General features: G+C 36.3%; 1 protein-coding gene across 1 annotated transcript in view; it reads right to left on the bottom strand.

Annotated features, from left to right (window-relative positions):
* LIN7A (lin-7 cell polarity scaffold A) overlaps positions 1-20,381 on the bottom strand; it is a 119,365-nt gene that overhangs the window by 31,262 nt on the left and 67,722 nt on the right. Inside the window, exons 3-4 of the mRNA XM_045779818.2 lie at positions 6,486-6,557; positions 3,985-4,194 (exon numbers count right to left, since the gene is read on the bottom strand). Of these exons, the coding sequence (XP_045635774.1) occupies positions 3,985-4,194; positions 6,486-6,557 (282 nt within the window). The remainder of the gene's footprint in view (positions 1-3,984; positions 4,195-6,485; positions 6,558-20,381) is intronic.

Below are 20,381 nucleotides of genomic sequence, written 5' to 3'. Positions count from 1 at the left end.
TATGATGTGTAGCCATTCCTCCCTGATTTTGCACATAGGTAGCTAGTTTTCTGGGCACAGGAGCAAGCCTTCATGGAGGGTCTCATTAAATTAGGCCTATTTAACCATTCCACTGAGATTTTTTTATACCTGGACTCTATCACTAAGTTTATTTATTGTCTCTGCTGCCTCCACGTTGGCCGCACCCTTTACAAATGGTCCTTTAGTCCTTTCTCAAAACTGCTGATGACATACTTGGGCATAGAAAGGTGAAAAGGAGATCATTAGAAAGCTATAAATTCAAACTGTAACATTTTGACCTTCTGTTAATGTTAAATTTTAATTGAGCATTCAGCTCTATTTTTACTGAGGGTTGGCATAGTAGAAGTAGCCCTACACAAAAGGTCTCTGTATTTTCTAGAAAATTGTATTAGGTGATTCAATGTCTCATTTGTAAGGATCCCATGGGAAATTTCTCCAGAGCTCAGGTTTAGAAAAACAAAATTTTCCTCCAATGATAGCTGAGCTGGTACGAGTTTTCCTTCTGTTTTGTCTTCCAAGACACTAAGAGAGAAACTGAAAATCACTTGCTCAATTGCTGTACCTTTTCTTTATTTCTATTTATTGATTTTTCCCTCTTTCCATCATCCCACTTTATTACCTAACATGCCATGTTAATAGTTCTGTATATACATATTTTCTTTTTTGCCAGACATGTGACATACCCTTTCTAAAAGGAGGCAGGGAATAAAAACGAACGTACATAATCAAGACATCCTTTCAAATATCTTTTCAGATGTTTAAAGATCCACTGAATAATTTCTTCACTTTTTAAGTAGGACTTTAGGAAATGTTCCCCAGAGTACTTGTACTGCAGTAGTTCAGGTTTGCTTCAGCCCTTCAAATCACTTTCTTCTAAAATTTGTTCTCAGTTCATAATGACATGTTCTCAAAATCTTCCATAGTAATTTCCCCAAATGGTACTTTAAGGTGTAAAGAGAAATAATTTGATCATTTGCTAATCTTTTCTCTTTTTTAGCTCTTCCATTACAGGGTTATTCTTTTTTTGTTTTTTTAATTAAGTACTTTTACCTGACTGAAATTTATACTGAAAAGACTTCTAGATTGGGTATTAGAAGCCCAGGGTTCTCGCCTGGGATTAATTACTCTTTGCATGGCTAGGAGAAACATGAAGTTTCTCATCTACAGAATGAAAACTACCTTTTGGTGAACATCTGGTCAATGTTAGGCACTGTTAAAATGTATATACCTTATTTTTAAACACTTTAAAAGACATAGTTTATAATATATAGCTTGATTATATGGATGTGCAATATTTGAAACCCCAACTTTAGGAGCTTAAACCAGTCCAAGGTGGTCAGCAAGCATTCTATCAGAAAGGCAATATTCTAGAGCTTGGCCACCATAAAAGCATTTGTTAAACCTATTTCACTGAACAAATGATGCTTTGCTTATTAGCAAAAATATGTCAGAAATGGATTCAAAATTGGTGAAACTAGTGACTCATTAACTACCATGATAAATGAAACTTAACTGGTAAGATTAAAAGTTTTAAATATATGTGGAATATTAAAGACTTTTGGACACATTCCCCATCTTTGCATGAACAGGGTGCAAAAATCTTAAGGAGGCTCATAGCCCATACCATAGGATTAGTGGTCTAGGTTTGATCACTAAACCTTCTATATCCAACTGCCAGTTCAACTGGTTGTCTGAGGCTGACTGTAGGGGTAACAAAATCCTGGCCCTGGAATGTTGTTTCATCTGCCTCAAGTGCACTTTTTTCCCCAGGTAATGACTGGACCATCAGAATGGACAGAGAGCTAGAATTTCATCAACTTATCAAAGAGGTAGTGTGAATGCCTTTTTTGCTAATATGTTTGCTAAAATAGAATACACATAGGGGCGCCTGGGTGGCTCAGTTGGTTAAGCGTCTGCTTTCGGCTCAGGTCATGATCTTGGGGTCCTAGGATCGAGCCAGGTGGCCTTCCTACTCAGTGGGGAGTCTGCTTCTCTCTCCCTCTGCTCCTCCCTCCTGCTCGTTCTCTCTCTCTCTCTCAAATAAATAAATAAAATCTTTTAAAAAAATAAAATAAAAAGGCCTGTATGTATAGCAGAACTTGCCTTGAGATTTACTTTTTAACAAGACTAGCATTAACAATATCATAGGGCTATTGCTAACTCTCTTCAAGCTTCTTCAATAAACACACTTACTTATCAAAGGTGTGTTTGACCAAATTATTACAGGACAGTTCTTAAAAGACATTTTGCCTCATTTTAAGCTTCGTTAGAGCCCTTCATTACAACTCCCCTTATTCAGACTAGGAAATTCAAGTGTAGGGGATGTTAATTTATAATCATATAAATATTGAGTGATAGAGCTTGATGGGTCTGATTCCAGTCCCCAATACCCCCTGCAGCCACCCAGATAAAGTCATTGCAAGGAATGGATAAGAAATTATGAGATGCCTATAGCTATTTCCTCGCAAATACATGGGTTAAACAAAGGCTCTTTAGCTCCTTTGACAAACAGTTAAAAGTTAACTAACCACCTAGTAAATTGATTTCATTGACATTTATTGTTGCTATCTATAATCACAATTTCTATTAATGAATTTTTGGTTCTTGTTTGCACTTTTCATTTTTAAAAAATCTATACTTTCTTTTGATCTTCCCAGGATATTCAGATAAACTAGTAAATTCATACCCGGAGGCACAGATTACTTTGTGACACAGCTGCATGACCCAGCTCTAGAGCCCTCTACTAGGAAGTTGGACTCGAAATGATCAGTTGAAACAAGCTTTGAAAAAGCCATTGTTACCTAAAGGTCATCAAGATAGCTCATCTCAGAGCACTGTTACATACCAAAAAAGTAACTGGTAATTTCAGAATCGGAATGCTGCAGTGATAGAGCATTTTCATGCACTGATGATTTTGATGGCCATCAGAGGTCGGCAGAGTGGAATGAGCAGTTTGGGGTTCTACAAAACTACTAGTCAGGCTAAAAATAATTTAAAAAAAAGAAATAAAATACAAGATATGAATACACAAGAATTTACCCCCTAGTTACCGATATCACATTCCAGATGCATTTTATTTTGACTGTTGCGTTCTAAGCAGAGATCAACACGGCCACAAATACCCCAGATCTAGTTGATTAAAATCTCAAGCTCCCAGGAAAAAGATCTTAGGTGAGTACACAGGTAAACATGGATCTGTTCTTATTTAAACTTTGAAAATTTATGCTTTTCGATTATTTTTGATGTAAGTAGAAGGTAGAGGGAGAAAACGATTCACTTCAGATAAAGTTATTTCTTTAGCAAGTCCTTATTACACGTGGAGGCAATGACATCCAAAGAATACGAGGGTATAAAAAAAACTGTTTATACTTCTACCTTAAAATGTTATATATTTTAATCTACCTTAACTTTATGCCAAAATGAAAATATATAGGAGGAATACATAATATAATCAAACTTTTTTGGGGAAGACGCTAATATATTTTTACTATCTATAGTTGTACATTAGGGAATTAGCTGGGCATTATCTTTTCCCATTAAAATCATCCTTCCTCTTTAATTAAAATAAAAAAATACAGGGTGAGGAGTTTTATCTTTATTTTTTAAATGTGTCTATTTTTCTATAGTAATGAGAATAAAAAGTGTCTTGGAATTATTATGTTCTTCTAAACATTAAATCTATTTGACAATCATATGGGGGATGATTCTAAAAGTTGGGATGATTTCTTGGGATGGTTTTCTAACTAGTTCATAACTAGTTCACACGTATCATACCCAAACAAATGAAATGAGGCATAAAAACTATAAAATGACTGCATTTGTAGGGTTACTGTCCATCAGTGCCGAGGAAGCTGTTTGGACACAAAATTCTGATTTGTTCTAGGATTTCAACATTGACTTTAGTAACAGCGGGGGGGGGGGGTTGCTTAGGGGAGAAAACCTCTGGTTATTTTACGAACATACCACTCCGTTCACTGCCAGCAGCTGGTCTCCCCTTTTGAGGCCTCCGTGTCTTTCGGCCACCCCTCCAGGAATGATGCGAGAGATATAAATGGGGGAATTTTGCTCCTTTCCTCCCATCACGTTAAAACCAAGGCCTTCATCAGTCTTTGGCAGTTCGACTACCCGAGGGTGGGAGTGGCCTTCACTAGCTGCAAAAGCTGCAACTGTTGCCTGAAAGAAAAGATGGTCATTTGGTAGTAAAGCGAGGGACACAAGGCTCATCGTAGGCTTTGCAGTGAGTAGGATTGAGCACCTCCTTTTATTTTTATAGCATTCTCCTGTGAAAAAAAGAGCACAATGGGGAGGGAGCCTGCTTCATTTAAATGTCATCTAGGATTCCTTTCTTTGGTAAAGCCCTGCCTCGCTATTTCCGGCTTTCTAGAATTTATCCATTATGATACAAATTTCCCTTCTTCATAAAACTCTTTCCCAGTTACCTTAGGCAGCTGCAATTCCTCCTTTTCTTGGACTTCAAAACAGGTCTGGTCCATATACTATCTCTGTACGGTACATATGCTCTAACTATTCTGTGTATGATGTGTTGACCGTGTAATCCGCTTCTCTGTGTGACACACAGTCTACCCGGTGCTTGCACATAAATGTTCATGAATATTTACTCAATGTACTTAGAAGCAATTATATGTATACACTCGGGCCAGTACGTATGTAATCTTGCTACTGCCTAGACCACTGGCTTCGCAAATTTAGTTTTGGGATTTTTTTGACTGAGGATACCTATAGGAAAACAAAAGCTAAAACAAATAATAGATTCAAACAGATTATTATTATTTTACATCCATATTTTGCATTGTTACAAGAGGTCCTCTTATCCGGTAAGGATGTTTTCCCCTACATTTTTATATTAATATTTCAACTCCTATGGCGTCGTGGGCAAAATGAGCAGCCTATGGTTTTATACGTACGTGTACAAAATTTCATTGAATATGGACATTGTTTTAAGATTCATATATTAATTTTTAAAAATAAGTTGAAAACACAACTTACCATTAGTTCCCACCCCTCATGGAAAGAAAAAAACAGCACTGAAGTCGTTTCTATCGAGAAAAGATTCTCTGCCTGCTTATTTTCCATTTCCATTAACCTGCCTTAACCACAGTTGATTAGATGCCTACCATAAAGTGATTTACTCAACACTGTGAAAATATTGATTGCCAACTACTGTACATTCTTTTCCACACACAGCATTATCACATCAATTGAGCATTATGCTACTGTCTGCATTTCATGAAATTGAGTGAATGATATGGAAATAATGGCTTGTTTTTAGCTACATGCATTTGCTCATGCAAACCTTGTCGTCATGCATAGATTTTAATGGCTGACATGGATGCAATGCAGACAGCCCAGAAACAACCAGAAAATATTGTGCTATTGCAACATTATGCTGCTATCCTGCTGTTCTACATGAATAAGAAATGAGAATGGTAAAACACAACATAATTCACTTGCCCCTTAATTAAACCATGTAGGGATCATTTTCCTGTGTGAGTACCACTTCAGTACAAGCAAAGCATGATGTAATGATAATAACACCCTCCTTCTGCCGGGGTTAAAAAAACAAAACAACTTACAAATCTACAGTGTTCAGTTACAGAATGAAAACTAAAAAATCAGGAGAGAAACCAAACGAGGTGATATAAACAAAAGAATTAAATGGAAAATGCTGATTATTTTCACCAGTTCTTATTTCTTATACATTATTAGAAAGAGAAGAGCTTTTAAAAAGCAAGTCATTGTGCATCTATGATAACACTTCTGTGTTTGTAAAATAAGAACTACATCAGCGATCTTAGTTTAAAACTCCTGTTTCCTAATGGTCTATTTTCCAGATAATTTCATGATCCTATTGCTATAAGATTTCCATTAGTGTAAGATTTCCATTAGATTTCTCTGCAATCTCTGGATTTGAGTCTTTAAAGAGCGAATGTGGTCACGACCACAAAAGGTGATGGGCTTTCCCTCTAGGTCAATGTCACATTCTTTCAGCAAGCTGCCCACTGCTCCGCTGAAGACACGGAAGAATCCTGCGTCAGTGGGTCTCAGGTGAGTTCTCTTCATGTCTGACTCAAGTCAAATCTTTCGACTTGTGCAAAGAAATCTTCATGCACTGAATAGGGAACACGTTCTTTTGGATCAGAGGCATGTGTCAGAAAACCACGGATTATTTCATACAATGAACCAGTAGATTTGCTTGTGCCAAATGGACGTTTAGTGAGTTTAATGAAATCATTCTCCTTTCTTAAGCTACAGAAGCAGCAGAAACGTTCAATTTTCCATTAGGATTTTTACCTGGGAAGTAGTACTGGTTCTAGACTCTGGGCTGCCACTGATGTCTAAATTCTCTTACAGTGTACACACGAGAATACCTGAAACACACACGCGCACAATCAATTACTAGATCACTGGGGTCAAGTGTATTTTCAAAGTTACTCAAGCCTTACCTTTGCTGTGGCCCTGGCTCGGAATTCAGGACAGCCATTAACAGTTATCGTTTCATGCATATACTGATACACCTAAAACATTCACATAAAAAAAAAGAATGGGTAAGAACATGAAGAATATCAATTCCTTCACTGCAGATAGGATGATAAATTCTCATTGCAAAATACAAGTTCTCTGTCACAAAGTGAGATAGGTCTGGATCGATTATCCTGGTGATTAGCACCAAAAATCCCTCCTATTTTTTGGTGGGGGAGGGTTGCAGCAGCGAAGGCAAACACTTTTATTATTTGGCTATCCATGTTCATCAAACATAAAAACTCTTATATTTGGTTTTATACAAACTACTTTATCAGTAAGAATTTTTACCATTTCATATCGCTCTATCTCTCAAATATGTGATAAAAATTATGTGTGTGTGTTTCTTAACTTCCTGAATCTAAGTAATACTTAAAAATAGTTTTCAGGGCACCAGGGTGGCTCAGTTGGTTGAGTGTCCGACTCCTGGTTTCGGCTCGGGTCATGATCTCAGGGTCGTGAGGTAGAGATCAGCACAGAGTCTGCTTGTCCCTCCCGCCCCCCCCCCCGCTCCCACACTCGCTCTTTCTCTAAACTAAATAAATAAAAATCTTTAAAAACTAGTTTCCTAAATTAATATTCCACAAAGCTGGGATGACAATATCTTTTTCTTGCCTGTTGGAATGTCTGTTACCATTCATGACTCATGTTCATAATTCATAAATATAAATGATAAAATGGTATTCAGGGGCAAGGACAAGTAAGGCAAGGGATTTTTAGAACTAGTAACAGAGAGCAACGTATCAGCTATGGGTTCATGTTAACGTTTAAATGCAATAAAAAGAATAGAAGTAAAATCTGGACTCAGAATGATATTGTACAAAGCACACTGCTTTCGCTGACTAATGGACCAAAGTTTGAGCCTTGTGTCTAACTGACATTTCTTAGCTGGCTCATCATTTCTCAAATACATTTGGTTGAATCTCCATGAATGCCGACTCATCTTTCCTAAGTGGCAAGTTTAGAAGGAAAAAGACAAAGTGGCCTGGCCTAGGAAGGCAGGGGCAGCATTTAGAACCTACCATTCAGTCTTATATTTTGGGGTAGACAATTTTGGTGAGAAATCTGAATGGGAAGGGAATAGTTTTCCAGGAAAGCATTTGTGCAGCCTGGGACTTGTTAATGCAAATTCTCCACGTTACCAGAAGGGCTGCTTAATATGTTTCCACGTTATTTCCTTGAAAGTGCATCATATTGTTTTGTAGAGATATCTCCTCCACAAATTAATTCTATTTATTTGACCTTACAGACCATTTAAGAGCAAGAGTCTCCTTACTCTGCTTTTCTTGTTAATAATCTCTCTTAAATCTGATCCCTTCATTCTATCTTTTTCTTTTGTAAAGATTTTTATTTATTTATTTGAGAGAGAGGGAGAGAGAGGGAGCAGGAGCTGGGTGAGGGATGAGGGCCAGAGGGAGAAACAGGCTCCCTGCTGAGCAGAGAGCCCTGCGTGGGGCTGGATCCCAGGACTCCAGGATCATGACTCTGGCAGACACTTAACCCACTGAGCCACCCGGCGTCCCTCCTTCATTCTATCTTAACTCATTCTCTCTTGCTCAAAGCTCTGCATTACTGTCTTCATTGGGTCTCCCACCACCAAACACCATCGACTGTAGTTTTCATTGTCAAGGACCTACTGGACCATGTCACTACTGTGCTTTCGGCAGTCTACAACTTTTAAAGTAAAGGTTGCAAAGTCAAATGCCTACAGTAATTCTACAATAATGCAGAACCCAGCCTTTTCTATAATTTCATTTCCCTACTTGTTTTCCTCCACCCTCATTGTTTCCCAAAGGTATCACGCCTTCCTTTGCATATGCGGTTTGCTCTGTTTGGAATGCCCCTTCACCTGGCAGACCCTTGTTTATCCCTATTTAACACGATGCTAAAAGACCCAATTATCATTTTTCCGTTCCTTGTTCCAGGCCTCATCCAAGCAGAAAAATCTCTCCCTCCTCAGTTTTGAACCATTTGCATTTGTCTGGAGTCCTTTTGGTGATCTTTTCCAGGGAAAGTGCTACCTTTGCTAGCATCCAAGGATGGTTGTGAAGACAATCAACATAAACAATTAGGAGGTCGTCATGACTGATGAAAACAAAAACTAATTTTGTAAGTTCCTAAAATAAATAAAAATTTAAGAATCGTTAACACTCGAATTTGAATTGGGAATTAAAAAGCGGAGTATGCAAGAGGCAGCACTACGTGTAGCTAACTCAGAGGTCCTGCAGATGCCGCGTCTTCATTGCATGTTCTCGTCAGTTACTCGATTTCACTGGGGTTCAGTTTTCTCATTTGAAAAATAAGCCTTAGAGTTGTAAGAACGTCTAGGTCTCTCAAGAGGATTAAATAAGATGAGAACAGTTGGTAGCATGTAGTAAGTTTATTTTAAAAATTAACTATTATTACTACTATTATTGTTATTATTAATATTCAATGCTTCCAACTTATTTGACACTGGGATCTTTAGGGAAGAATCTCCTAGGACTGGTAGTCCATGAACACACTTTACAGAGAATTGAGGGAGGACTGTAGTTCTCAGCTGGGGCTGTTTTTGCCCCCTAGGAGACATTTATTTGGCAATGTCTGGAGACACTTTGGGTTGTCACAAATGGGGAGGGGGATGGTGCTATTGGCATCTATTATTAGAAGACAGAGACGCTGCTGACTACCCCACAATGCACAGAGCAGCTTCCCCACAACAAAGAACCATCTGCCAAAATGGCAATAGTCTTGAGACTGAAAAACCCGGAACTAAGAAATCATTTCTTCTTATACATAATAATCAGTAGGCCATAAAAAGACACTGGTGTAGCACTGGGTGAAGGATCTTGTAAAGAAATAAAAGGGTCTTGTTCAACGAATATCTTTTGGAGTAAATAATCATGATTCTGGTGAGCATTTAATGAGGACTTGCTCGAGGCCAGGGTAATGCTCAGCATTTTGTATCTGAAAGTTCATTCGATGCTCACAACTTATGATTCAGGCACTCTATGCACAAGAAACGGCCACAGAGATGGTAACATGCCTACGACACACAGGTAATAGCAGACTTGGTGCAGAGATTCAGATCTCATTGCCTCCAAAATCTTCCCTCCTTCAACCACATGAGGCTTTCTTACTAAAACAGCATCAGACTACTCTTATTTTGGTAGCATTGGGGAAACAAAAACTTGGAGATGTCACCAGTATTTATTTATATTTTGAATAAAGCCATCTAGGTTTAATATGATGCCTACCGTTACACAAGTGGTAGCTGCAAATGTATAATACAATTTGTAAACCAACAAATTCAGCACTCCAAATAAAAGTGAAATAGCACTTTTTAAAAAATATTTTACTTATTTATTTGAGAGAGAGAGGGCACGTGTGACAGAGAGCACAAGGAGGGGAGGGGCAGAGGAAGAGGGAGAAGCAGGCTCTCTGCTGAGCAGGGAGCAGATGGGGGCTCAATTTTGGGACCCTGAGATCATGACCTGAGCCCAAGGCAGATGCCCAACCAACTGAGCCACCCAGGTGCCCCCGTGAAATAGCCTTTGTAATTGTCTTTTATGATTGTAATACACTAAGATTCAAAGAAAAGAAGTCAAATACTACATTGTTAGTCTTTTCTTCCTTCCATAAAGCACCACAGATTCTGATCAGTTGGTTTTGAAACACTGGCTGACATGGTCTAGGTAGAGCGTCAAGTCAAAACTGGGAGATATTAGTTCTATTTCCATTAGCTATGTTGCCTTATAAAAGTTACTTGGTTCATCATGTTCTGGGGACAAAATGTATCCCTACCTATCTTACTTTTCAAAGACAATTGTACAGATATTTATAGAACTTCAAAGGAAGTTGTTATAGAAAGCTAAAATATTTTACCAGATGCCCTGAGAGAATTCTTAAAGGGAAAACAGAGAATGGTTGCACGAGCTTCAACCAGGGACAGTGGGGCTTACAGTTTCCAGAATCAGTTGGGTCTCCAAATTTCTGGACAATTTCAGCTACAGCATTTCTAAGCACTTTCCATTTGGGTAAGATGGGTTTAATTTTCCTACTGAAAGTCAAGTGATTTATAGAAACTCTTGTACAGGGTTTTAGCTTACATTTTTGTATCAGTAATTTACTAACTTTGAATAAGTCTCACTAGATTCAGTAGCATTTTGAATATCTGGAACTTATTCCAAGCTCTTGAAAATTTACAAATACAGATCAGTTCAATTAAGGTGATGGGGTTGCAGTCAGTTGATTCAGAAAGTGCGTTTAGTCATTCACTCAGCTAACAATCATTTAAGAGTTACTCCAGTCAGTGTGTTAGGCACCTGGGCCAAAATATGAAGGAAAAAAAAAATTAATGGCTCTTTCTAAGACTTTGAATGAACGTAAACTTTCACTGTAGAAGGGCTCTTGAAAATTTTTTAAATAAATAATTTACTTTTACTTTTCTTTATATTAACAAGCAAATAGACTACTTTTTCTGGATGGAAATTTTATCACTGAGACAATAGCAAGTACAAATGAAGTAAAAGTTTCTCTTTTACTCCTATTTATTTATCAAGTTTACAACAGAATTACCATATAGATATGTTAAGCTGAACAGATAAAATTCTACTGCAATGGGATTTTTGCCTTTGAGCTTTCATGTATACACAGGTTATGTAGACAATATCAAAATATACACTTTACATTGAATCATTCTTCTTGGTCTTGAAAACTCTGATTGGTACAGAGAGGTAGGGAAGGGCTGACAAATCCATATCATGAGTTTCTCATCCTGGGTCTCTTTTCTTTGTGACTTCAAGAGATCTACTATCTATGCATCTACATAAAACCCTATCTTCAAGAGGCAGTCAAAGAGGATAAAATATGTGGCTTCATAGACCATAACCCATTATTGTCGTTAAATTCTTATGATAATAGCTACTACATTTCTATTAGTATTATTATGTGCGTGCCGAAGATGCAACTGAAACTATGCTTTTAGAATTTAGCTGCTTGGCCAGCAAGCGTGGAAAACACCTTGAATTCGAAATTAGATTTTGATTGTTCTCTTCTGCTCTTACAGTTTCACTGTCTTTTGAATTTTGGTGTTATTTTAAAATTGCTGTGTGAGGCAGATACTGGGTTGGCTCTCCTTATCTAGCTCCCATCTTCAACCTCCTCCTCCCAGCATTGCCTCATCATAGGACCCAGTTCTGTCCAATAAGAATTTAATTGGAAGTAGGGGAGAGGCTTCCGGGAAAGTGTTGTTCTCTTGGTACAAGTGCTATCCTTTTTTCCTTCTCTACTTCTTGTCCTGAGTGTGAATACCATCAGCTGTAGTACCAGCCTACCACTGCAAGAGAAAGGCCACGAAAAAGTAGAGATACCAACTCCGGTTATAAGGAGCTCCTGAAACACTGCAAGCAACTGCCTTCATCTCTCACCTTGTAATGAAGAAAAATAGTCTTACTTGTTTAAGCCACTGAAGTTGGATTTTCTGCTACTTTCAGCCAAGAGAATTCCTGATTGCTATATTATTCAAATAAATATTACACAAAACTGTGCTATCTTTAGAGTCTGTTTTCTTTGAGGCCCCTCCAATTCCAAGAGTTATATAATTTGTTCATTAAAAATTAATGCAAATTTGTTAATGTCAGGGTTTAGAAACAGAGAGGATAGACTAAAATGTAGTTTAAAAACGTAGACAACTAACTCTTAGGAAAACTTTGCTAAGAAAATGAAAAAACAATTTGACTGGAGAAAATGTTTGCAAAACATGTATCTGATAAAGCCTTCATATCTGGAATATATAAAGAACTTTCAAAAGTCAATAATAAGAAAACAATCCAATTAAAAATTGGATAAACTCTTTGAATAGGCATGTCATCAAGGAAGATCTATGGGTGGCAAATATGAAAAGATACTCATCATCAAAGATACTCAGTATCATTAGTCACTAGGAAAATTCAAATTAAAACCATAATTAAATACATCTACACTCTTTTAACATGTCTAGATTTTTTAAAAAATTGACACCACCTCGTATGGGCAAGAATGTTGAACAACCAGAACTCTTGTACATTGCTGGTCAGAATGCCAAATGGCACAGCCACTTGAGAAAACAGGATAACAGTTTTCTGTAAAGTTAAGCCTACACTTATCTTAAAATTCCCTTCTTTACTTCTAGCTATTTGTCCAAGATAAATAAAAATGTATATTCATACAAAAATGGTATGCAAATACTTATAGCAGCTCTATTCATAATCAACACAGACTGGGAACAATTCAAATAGCCTTCAACTGTGGATGAATAATTAAATGGAAATACATCTATACAATGGAATACTGCTTGGCAATAAAAAGGAAAAAACTACCCATACATGCAATGATGTGGATGAATCTCAAATGGGTGTTGCTTGAGTGAAAGAGGTCAGACTCCATGACTATTTCATTTATATGACGCTCTGGGAAAGGCAAAATAACAGGAACAGAAAATAGATCAAAGTTACCAGAAGCTGGGGGTGGGAACGAGTTGCGTACCGGGCATGAAGAAATTTTGGGGGTGTTGGAAGTCCTAGATCTTGATAATGGTGATGATCATGTGATTGCATGGGACAATTAAAACTCCTAGAATCGTACACCAAAAAGAGGAAATGTTATTCCCCTGTGTAAATTATACTTGCATAAACCCAGATTTTTAAAAAGCAGAAAATATTTTGAGATGAAAATATTCTGAAATTTCATCATGACTTTAGAAATTAAAAGCAAGTGCTTTGAAATACAAAGACCTACATATATTTAAAGTTTTTAATAGAATAAAAAGATGACATTAGTTCCCATGCCTTAAAGTTTATAAATGTGGAAAGCAATAGATACTTTAACGGATGGTAACATTTCTTTCAAGTACAGGATGCTGCCGAGATTTTGTAGTCCCTCATTATGAACAGGCTGGCTCCTAAAATGTCAACAGAATTACAATTAGGATTAAATACACTCCTCTATATCATTGGCTGGAAAAAAGAAATAAACCTTTCAGCAGCATTGTGAAAAATGAAAATTACATTAGAGCAAGGTACCTCAAGAGGGAAAAAAAAGTAGAAAGACAAATGATCAGGATTAGTAGAGCAAATTAACGAGAAACAAAGTCCAAATGGGAAAATGATATGGTCCAAATCCCACCACATTAGAGTGTTCATTAAGACTTGTTAAATGTATAGTTTTTATTTAAAAAGCAAGTAAGAACGTACATTTTGAGAATAAGAAAAAGCCAATAAAAGTATTAAGACTGATATCTGTACCTGTATTTATAATTTTTAGTTGTTTTCTTGATTTTTCAGATTTGGAAACTTAGATAAGAGTTGAATAAAAGAAAGTTATTTGATATGGTATCTTGATTTCAAAATATTTAAATATTCTAATAATATTAAAAGCAAAGACTGACCCCTTTCCATATCCTTTTATAATTATAGGCCACCTGGGTAGTTGGACAACATTCACAATATTAAGTCACAATATAGCTATCATAATATAATAAAAATATGGAAGGTTTTCTGAAAGCAGATTTTAGGCAGGGGAGGTATTTAAAATGAATCTGTGGCTCTAAATTTAATTGCATCTAGTGGAGTGGAGTCCATGCATGCATGCAAAAAAAAAAAAAAAAAAAATCAAGTGCCCTGATGTGAATGTGTACACTATTCTTCATACGCCTAAAATAAAATAGAGATAGAGCTTATGTTACTGAAAATACAATCCGCTTATTTTAAGAGGTTTTGTAGAAATATTTCCAGATCAACTGAAAATTGGTTCATCTATTAAGGAAGAGATAGTTCAAAAATACCTAATCTTTCCTTGAGTTTTTCTTGCATTTTTGAAAAATGCCAACCATAAATAAATGTTATATAATTAGAACTATAACTATCTATGTATCTCTCATATATAGTTTTCATATGCTTTTGTAGCTGTGAAACATTTCGTTCAAAATTGCAGCATCAGAATTCCCATAAACTAAGGAATTTAAGGTATAAAACTTAATGTCTAGAACCAACCAACCATTGTTTGCAAAAAGAAAAGAAAATGACACATACTGGTTACAAGTCATGTCTGCTACAATCAGACTATCAAAGCTCAAATCAATCCTGTGAAAGTCCAAGAAGGATAAAATTTCCAGAGTAATGTCTTTGTCTACAGCTTTCTATAGCCATCAACTTTGATGAAAATATGCCACCCACTGGACAAGAAAAATATTGACAGGTATAAAGAAGTAAAGGACAATACATCTCTATTAGGTTGAAATGATTTGCAAAAGAGGGTTCAGTCATTAAGGCAGACATTTGATGGTACTGCTGGAATAATCAATATGGCGACTGACATTGGTTCCAGAAATGGGCCTTGAAGTAGAAGCATTCTTCCTTGGTTCAGTGACAACTGTGACGTGCAAAATACTCTTTATGTCCTCAAACCAGGAAGGGGAAGATAAATGGACTCTTTCAGTTTTTAGTCACAAAGGACACAAAATACCTTTTTTTAGGCAGTATGCCTCATAACTTCTTTACTGTTTTGTTCAACCATGCCGATGCAGTATATAGTAAATGCCTTTGAAAGAGAGCACTTCCTTCTAGCACTGAAGGAGAAACCTCAGTTAACACTCGCCAATACAGCTATTGTTCTCCAGAAGCAAATCAGCTTTCCTACAGAGCCTCAGGCTTCACTTGTCTCCTGCCAAGACACAGCTGACAACTAAGGCATCATCAACAGGATGGCATTACCTATAATTAAAAGCAAAAATAAACAAACAAAAAACACTGAATCTGAAGATTGAAAACAAATATGACATTTTGGGACTAAAAACTTCTCACTCTCCCTCCCCCATGTTAGCTTCTGCATATCTGTTTACTTTTTGTCCCAGTAGCCACAGGGAAGGAAGACCTCTTGCTCGTGTGATTGGTCAGCAAGCAGGAACTGTATTAGGCCATGGTTTTACTAGTGGTACTGATCGTGTTTCTAAAAGCTCAGCTGTCATGAGACACACCTTCATCCCTTTCTGTATCCATGTCACAAGAAATCAGGCAGGAGTTGCCCACTTGGGGCAGAAGTAGCTGGTCCTGTTGTTTTATTGTTTACTTTCTTAGGCCTAACCAGACATCTCAGATTCAGACTGGAGAAAAGGGGGGTTTACTGAGGTGTCTGGGCCCAAGCTTCATTATCCAATCTATATTTTACCAGACAGAGCTGCACTAGAGAGGATTTGGGTACTTGCCATGCAATTAACAAAGTGGTAATGTATTTCCTATTCGGTTTTGGTCCTTTTCATCTAGCTTCCTTGGTTGGTAACTCCCCGAGATGGAAGGGTGAAATGCAGAAGAGGATTTGAGCTCTCCTGGGCTCACTGGCTATGAAAGCATTTTAACAGCACTGAAACTTCAGGTCTATCTCTCACAATCCACTTGTGTATGTCCAAGTTCAACTACCTGACTCAGACTTTCTGCTACAATGTGATACATGCCATCTATGACTTTCTTCAAAGGACACTAAGTAGACTACAGCAGTAGAAAAGCTGAATTGAAAGGGTCCATAATTTGTGACCAATCCTGTGTCTTAGAGGGTTTGTGTGAAAATAGTATTACTCTACTGAAAGAAAATATAGCCTCAAATTGCAAGTGATCTCCAATGCTTAGAGTTAGATGAAGATGAAGAATATTTTGGACAAAATGATGCCTTTAAATATCTACCCATCTGCCTAGCCAAGTTACAACGGAACTAGGAGTTTTCCTGAAATGCTGTTTATAGGTTAACTTTAACGAGAAGAACACATTAAGAAAGTTCTCCAGCACTCCCCAGCCTAACTGATGTGGGAGGGATGAGAGGACCCTTAAGGAGGGTATTCTGGGATCACTTACTAAGGAGGGTTAAATGCTCCCTCTAACTTGTTTTTGGTTTTGTAGGGATTCAGTAGGAAAGCCTCAAAACTATTGGCATGTTACATAACACAGTCCTCAAATCTCTATCCGTTTTGAAATTTCCAGAGGCTATTTATATCACTTGTTTTAAATGAATTAAAATGACTATACTTATACTTAATTTTACAAAGGGAAGAGAAAATACTTTGTTCAGTTTTATAGTTTTGCAATGAATTATTCTGTTATATAAAAGTACAATAATTAGTTGTGAGGCTATAAAACTGAGGAATGGCTATAATTTAAAAAAAACTGTGTCATTAACTATTAATTTCTCTACTTATTTTTATGATTGGTTTATATTTCCTAGTGGGTTCTTTACACATATAACTTTCATAAGGTAAGACAAATTAAGTGCTTTGTACAAATCATTTAATAACTGCAGGGAAAAAAGTGAGATCATAAATAACAGCATTTCCACAGGGTCCACATGGCAGGTGGCCAAGCCACCAGGGAGAAATCTCTTTCCTTATGGTTGTCTAAAAAAGAATTCCCTCAAGGCAGCTGTTCCCATCCTGTCCTTGTTACACAGCCAGAGTCCTCTGTGACAGGAAATGCCTGAGCAAAATGTTGGGAACATGTCATATCCAATTAGTGTAACACCATTCAAAGGGACTGGATTATCTCTATTTGCTTATTTGGGGTAAAATTCAAATGAGGTTTGGGCTTAAAAATTTGTCTCATTTTACTGATTGGATTAAGATGATGTGAAATCTCACAAAAGATCCCAAAACACTAGACAATTGCTCACTGGGAGCAATTTTAAAATTTAAAATTTACCAATGTACTTAAAATATTGCAAGTGTTGTAAAATCCATTTCTACTTCTTTAAAATAGGTCTTTATGTGGTCAATGAACTAATCATTTTGGGTCAATTCAGTGTACACGGTCATTGTCACAGGAGTCACATGAACTAATAAGTAAACACTAAAGACAAATTTAGCTCGGTTTTAAAAACCAACCTGATTATTCAGTTGATTGAATGAAAATTATTATGGCTAATAACAGGTTTCCAGAGGTAGCAGTAAAAATACAGGATGCCTGATTAAATTGGAATTTCAGACAATGGGTAGATTTTTAGTTTAATTATGTCCCACACAATATTTGGGACATCATAAAGGGACTGCAGTTGAAAAAGAGACTATTAGAGTCTGGTTGGCAAGGAATGTTGGATAAAATTTAGAGCAAAATAGTGAATACCATTCAGGAGGAGACTGAAGGAACTTGGTGTTGGTAGGCTCTGGGTGAGAAAAGATGGGCAGAGGTCCAGCTTGGAGGTGTGGGCAGTGACGTAGGATAACCGGTTTGACTTTGGATGATATTGTTTGAGTTGTCTTGTGATCGCCAAGAGATGTTCAGTAGATGGCTAGATATGTGGATCTGAAGATCAGAGGAAGAATATAGACTGTAAGATACAATCTGTGAGTTATCTACTTAGTTGGCAAATGAAGCCCTTTGTGAACCTGTTATCCTCTAGGAGAAATTTAGAGTGAGAAGATGGGGTCTTGAGGGGCTGGCTCTAAAATCTACTTATGTGATTTATAAGCTGAGCCTAAGTCTTATATTTAACCAATGGAGCCAACGCATCTTTTTTGGACTTAAATAACTCATATATATGCCTTTTCCAGTGAAATATATCCAGGAGAAAAACAATACAAAGAAATACATTTTTAAAAAGTGACTTGACAGCAAATGTAATTTGTATACATTACAGAAAATTTGTACAATATAGAACTGTACAAGCAAAAAATTAAAATAATTTATAATTCCATATTAGGATACAACCACTGTTAACATTTTGGGAGATTTATTTCTAGTCTGTTTTATTTGTTCAATTTTAAAAATCAACATCAATTCAGTCACTATATTTTTTTATCTGATGTTTTACTTAAAATATTGGGGATGTTTTCCTCATGTATTAAATTCTCTTTCACATTATTTTAATGGTGCCATCATGTTTAATCTTATAATGTTCCATAATGTATTTATGGAAAGATGATAGAAAAATAAAAGGCACTTTATGTCCTGCGTATAGATCTTATTATCCGTCCATGTGATAGAGTTTATCAATTACCATTTTTGCTGTAGTTTATATACTTGATACTTATTCATTCCTACCTCTTCTCTCTTATGTTCAGATAGACTCAAGAAAACACAGACCCATTTACTTATAACTAGAAGTCTGTTAAAAAATGGAAGAAATGGGATAGGGCTGATAGAAAAGAGAAATGGACTATAATTACTTCCTAATCGATTACAGTATATTCACTGACAAATATGCATTAGACTTAACCTGATTTTCTTTAAGTCTTTATGCTATAAAAATATAGCATATAAAATTAAACTCAGCATTTTACCAATTAGATCATAGCCAGCTCATTAAAACACAAAAGCAGATTGTATACATGATCATTACTCATCAGAATCCTAGTGGCAAAACCATGTTAGGTAGTGAGTGGGTCCTGATTGTCATAAAAAAGTGTGAATTAGAAAAAATCTTATTGGTGACAGACATAAGATTTTTAAACCATAAAAGTTTGTTGCTAATGCAAAAAAAAATTGGGATCAGATGGTGTGACTTACTTTTGTAATCTACTAATTACCTTTGTTTTGTTTTCCTTTTGTCTTTCTATTTGATTACTTGAAAATTTAATGACGTTAAAACTGGGTTACAGACAGTTGAATAAAAAGAGAATATATTAACAAATTATTTTTAGTAATTTTCCATCTGTACCTCCTGCCAATTCCGGTGATGTACAGAAACAAAGTTTTCTTATACTTACTACAGGAAGCAATTCTTGCTATAGATAAAATTTCCCATAACAAGTAAGAAAATTACCAAAACAGGTATTTCTGAAATTAGGTTATGACCAAAAAATATTGTTTAATAAATGAAGTTTCAGAATAGGAGAGGTTACAGATACATGTTGAAAAATGAACAAAAAAGAATCCTGAGTTTTGGTCTGGGTTCTAATACAAAATTATTGCATAATCACTGATTTTTCTAAATGTTCCATGGCTCCTCCTGCTACTTAGAAAACAGTTTTAAAGTGTGTGCTAATTCACCATTTAAACACTTTGAGATAGGAGTTGTGTAGTCCTTGAAATAAATCTTCAAAATAGAGAAGTAGAAGATTTGGTTCTTTTCCAAAAAAGTTATCAGATGGCAGATGTGATAACTGTCAAAGCTCTGACCAAGTCTCTGAGCTTACACTAACTTTACTGTGAGACACATTTTGGTGATCTCTGTGAAACTTATAATAAAAATAGTTTCATCATAATTTCTAAGTATCTTGGAAAATGATAAATCATGAATCTTTATATTGTAATTATATATTTCTAGATATTAATTGCATTCCTAGGCCTGATCTCTCCTCTTGAATGATTATATTGAAAATGAGCACTACAACTAATTCTTGTGACTTCCGGTAGTTATGGTCTATAAAGTCTCTGCAAATGCTGAATTAGCCAATACTGAGCCATTGTTCCCAGGGAAATACAGGGTTAGGTTCCTATTAGCCTCTGGTCACAACATTCCCATCAACCAATCAATTTATTAACTTGTTTTATGTGCGTTTTTGTTTAAAGACACACTTTATTCAATAAAAATTTTTGATCATAAACATTGAACTCAAGGCCAACAGCACTATAGCTTACGCCCGAATGAAGTTAATCTAGTAAGAGCTTTCTCCTGTAAGGCACATCACAGCCTTCTTGCACGTAAGCCCACGTAACACTGGCCAGCCCTTCAACACTATGCTTGGAGGCCAATGCAAACAGCAAGATCACCCACAAAAAATACAAAAATGAAATAAACATAAAACTAAATAGACCACAAAAAGAATACTTGTATATGGTATAAGAGCTGAAAGGTGGAGTGCTGCCTTGTTTATTTTCAGCCAG

This window comes from Ursus americanus, chromosome 17 (genome assembly GCF_024610735.1).
Source record: "Ursus americanus isolate L20-20 chromosome 17, mUrsAme1.1.p, whole genome shotgun sequence".
Classification (NCBI taxonomy): Eukaryota; Metazoa; Chordata; class Mammalia; order Carnivora; family Ursidae; genus Ursus; species Ursus americanus.
This window is presented reverse-complemented; position numbering and strand designations above follow the sequence as displayed.